General features: G+C 37.6%; 1 protein-coding gene across 1 annotated transcript; it reads right to left on the bottom strand.

Annotated features, from left to right (window-relative positions):
* Positions 1 to 131: 131 nt before the first annotated feature.
* On the bottom strand, positions 132 to 2,973 carry LOC103522299 (integrator complex subunit 3 homolog; the record flags this gene model as incomplete). Its single annotated transcript, XM_008487402.1, has 4 exons — positions 132 to 211; positions 1,179 to 1,303; positions 1,882 to 1,988; positions 2,824 to 2,973. Coding segments are annotated over 4 exons (462 nt in total), but the record flags the coding sequence as incomplete, so codon positions are not given.
* Positions 2,974 to 3,229: the final 256 nt, after the last annotated feature.

The raw sequence follows: 3,229 nt of genomic DNA, 5'->3' as shown, positions 1-3,229 counted from the left end.
ACCTCGGCTGGGATCGAACCCACGCCCTCCTGTTTACCAGGCGAGCGTCTTGACCACTACGCCACCGAGGCAGGTTTATAACACAAAGAAACGGCATTTGACTTTCTAGTGAACTTTAGGTAGGTACTCACCCTACACAGGAAGTCAAGTAGACCGGCCGTGATACTGGCATGCTTTGGAATAGAATTCGACATGAGAAGAATAGCAGGCTCTGAAACACACATTACAATGGTTCAATTGAGGGGCGCGCAGCAAGAAGGGCAAATGTAGCAAAATCGCGTTTAAAGTTTTTCCTACTAATACAAAATTGTTTGTTTACAAAAAGGATTTTTTCGTGTAACTTCGTGAAAAATAACTTCGTGTAACTTTGTAAATTGTATATAATGTGTATTAACAATAAAAAAAAAAAAAAAAAAAAAAAAAAAAAAAAAAATCGAGATATCGAGATATTTTGTTCTGTGCTGTGTAGAGAACAAAATTCCGCGTCGAATAAGCCTGTATACGCAAAAAGGGCAAAAGTCGACTTTTGACCTTCTTGCTGCGCACCCCTCAATTATACCCTGCTGGGCCACATGAACAAAAATATGATAGAAATCCCTACAACTTTTGTTTTCTGAAAACTGTGAAGAAGTTTGACAGAGGGAACTGTAACTGCTGAGGTCTTATCATCCGGAAAGTGTAGAGAGGACAGGATAGGAGAAAACCAGCCGCTTCGAGAATGAACCTTGTCTGTTCAAGATAAGATGCGCCCCGGGCAGGAATCGAACCCGCGAGTAAACGCTTGCAAAACACCTACAACTGGGACGTGTTAAATCTACAGAAATTAAATTCTACTTTGGTCTCTACATTGCTTTTAATGAGATCTTATGGAAATGGGGTAGGTACCCGGGTAAAGCCATGTACTACCAGGAGCACAGTTAGTAAAGTTGTACTCGTATACCACTTGCCATGCAGAAGGTCCCGGGTTCGATTTCAAGAATCAACTGAAAAAGTTATTTCGATTGAAAATAGCTCAATGGGTTACTTTCTGATTATGGTGTTGTCGTGTTGACCCAGCAGCCACATGGGAAGTATTGTTTCTCTTCTCACCCATCCGATGGGGGACATACTATTCATACTAAGTACGAAAGGAAGGACATGTTATGACACAGACTACACGAGTCTAATGTACAACTTACCTATGTTCATAATATTGTCCTTCTCCGGGTCATAGCACAGCCAGTCATAAAACAGAGCTAGCTTACAGTTTGCTAATACTACTGGGGATGTACAAGACGTCAGTAGCCAGCCTATCACTGCCCATCTGAAATTGGAATAGAATAGAATATACCCTGTTTATACTGCCAAAATGAAACTGAAAAATCCCTTTACTCCCACAGTCCAAGCAAGGTCTTAGGTATGTATTTGGTATAGAATAAATTCACAAATTACAAATAAAAACCTTGCTTGGATTAAAAAAAAAAAAGAAAAAAAAATATAATTCAAGTTAAAAAAGAAGAAAAAAATGGTCTGGCTGGGGGACTTTAAAAATTTCCCTCGCTTAAACAGCACGGTTGAGTGCGAACGGCATCCACTCGAAAAATTTCTGTAGCCAAAACCAAATGTCAGCCCAAAGTAATAACGCCAGTGCTGATTGAGAGGCTGACGAAAAACGCCGACCCCGTCTGTACACGGGAAAAAGCGAAGGTAAAGAAGAAGATTGAAGATCAGACGCCATCTGATGAGAGACATACTACGAGATGGGCATGCTCATTCACTATTAACTTATTCACTCCCAACACATCTCTAGAAGGAAGTGTAATCTAATGGCTGTTCGATTTGTTCATGAATTGTAAATAAATAAATCTGAGTATTTTGTTGAAAAAAAGTGAGTTCACTTACCTAGGTATAATGTCACTACATAGAAGTTCATTGGTGGGATGTATAACTCCTACAATGAATCGAATCACATCATAACGTAATGCTTGTGATTCTGTAGTTGAGAGATACTGAAACCAAAACACAACATTCATTTATTTATTTGACAACTAAGTCTAAGATCCGTCGCATGTTGGAAGCATAGTCGCGTGACTGTTGATAGCGCGTAGTCGCCTGAAAAAGCAAACCTATGATTTTTTTTTTCTTTTTTATTTGGTACAATTTATTCGGCATACAATACAATACATAATACAATGAGTATAATTATAGCTAATGAAATGTATTATTTTTGTACTTCAAAAGAAAAAAGTGAATGTATTTTAGTGGATATACCCCAACGTTATGGACTTTCGTCTGTGTTAACGTTGGGGTGAATGTAGCCAATTTTTCCAAGTAATATGTTATTTATTTTATCAATAATACATAAACAGATGTACCATGAGATATAGGTATGAGAACGAGTATGAAAAAGAAGAGACAGAAAAGAGAGAGTTATAGATTAGATATAACAGGTACCTTGCAAATGAATATCGATTAATGATCGAATAAAATGAATTATCGGGATTCGAACCTGGTACCTTCTGCATGACAAACAAGCACAATACCACTGGGTTAACCGTGCCCCTTAACACCGTATTCTACGGTGTTTTACCCACACAAACCCATGTATGAAAACATCTCCAATATCTCCATTGAATGAGAGACAGACTCTTTAATTTTTGGAATTTTGGATTTTTTTTTATTAACCAAATAGCAAAATTTCAATCAGAGACCCCTCTTTCGGATAACCATTAATATAAAAGCGTCCCGTGGCGTCGTGGCAGCAAGAGTGGTCGCGCTATTACGTCCAAAGGGTAAAAAATCAAGGGAACCTAGAAAAGCTCTGGATAATAAAATACACCTTACCTGTTTGGTGAACCAATCCTGATATCGCTTCTGTAGACCGAATTTAACATTGGACGTCAGGAACACGAGCTTCCTCTCCATTTCTGGCGTCAGACGAGACTGTAGAAACCGACGCGATGTACGAGTCTGAAGGATTTGAAGAATTCCTGTGAAATAAAATAAATACAGATGAGAAAAAAATAAGATAAACTGGAAAAGAATAAAATAAGTTAAAAGAGATGAGAATAAAATAAAATGGGATAAAATAAATACAGATGAGAATAAAATAAAATAGACTGGAAAAGAATAAAATAAATTAAAACAGATGAGAATAAAATAAAATGGGATCTGTTGTGGCCAGTCGCTAAGGTTTGGTTTTGCTAGTTTCGAAAATAAAGTTTCAGTCTTCTTTGAATTTTCCTCTGAA

This window comes from Diaphorina citri, unplaced genomic scaffold (genome assembly GCF_000475195.1).
Source record: "Diaphorina citri unplaced genomic scaffold, Diaci psyllid genome assembly version 1.1 scaffold7864, whole genome shotgun sequence".
Classification (NCBI taxonomy): Eukaryota; Metazoa; Arthropoda; class Insecta; order Hemiptera; family Psyllidae; genus Diaphorina; species Diaphorina citri.
This window is presented reverse-complemented; position numbering and strand designations above follow the sequence as displayed.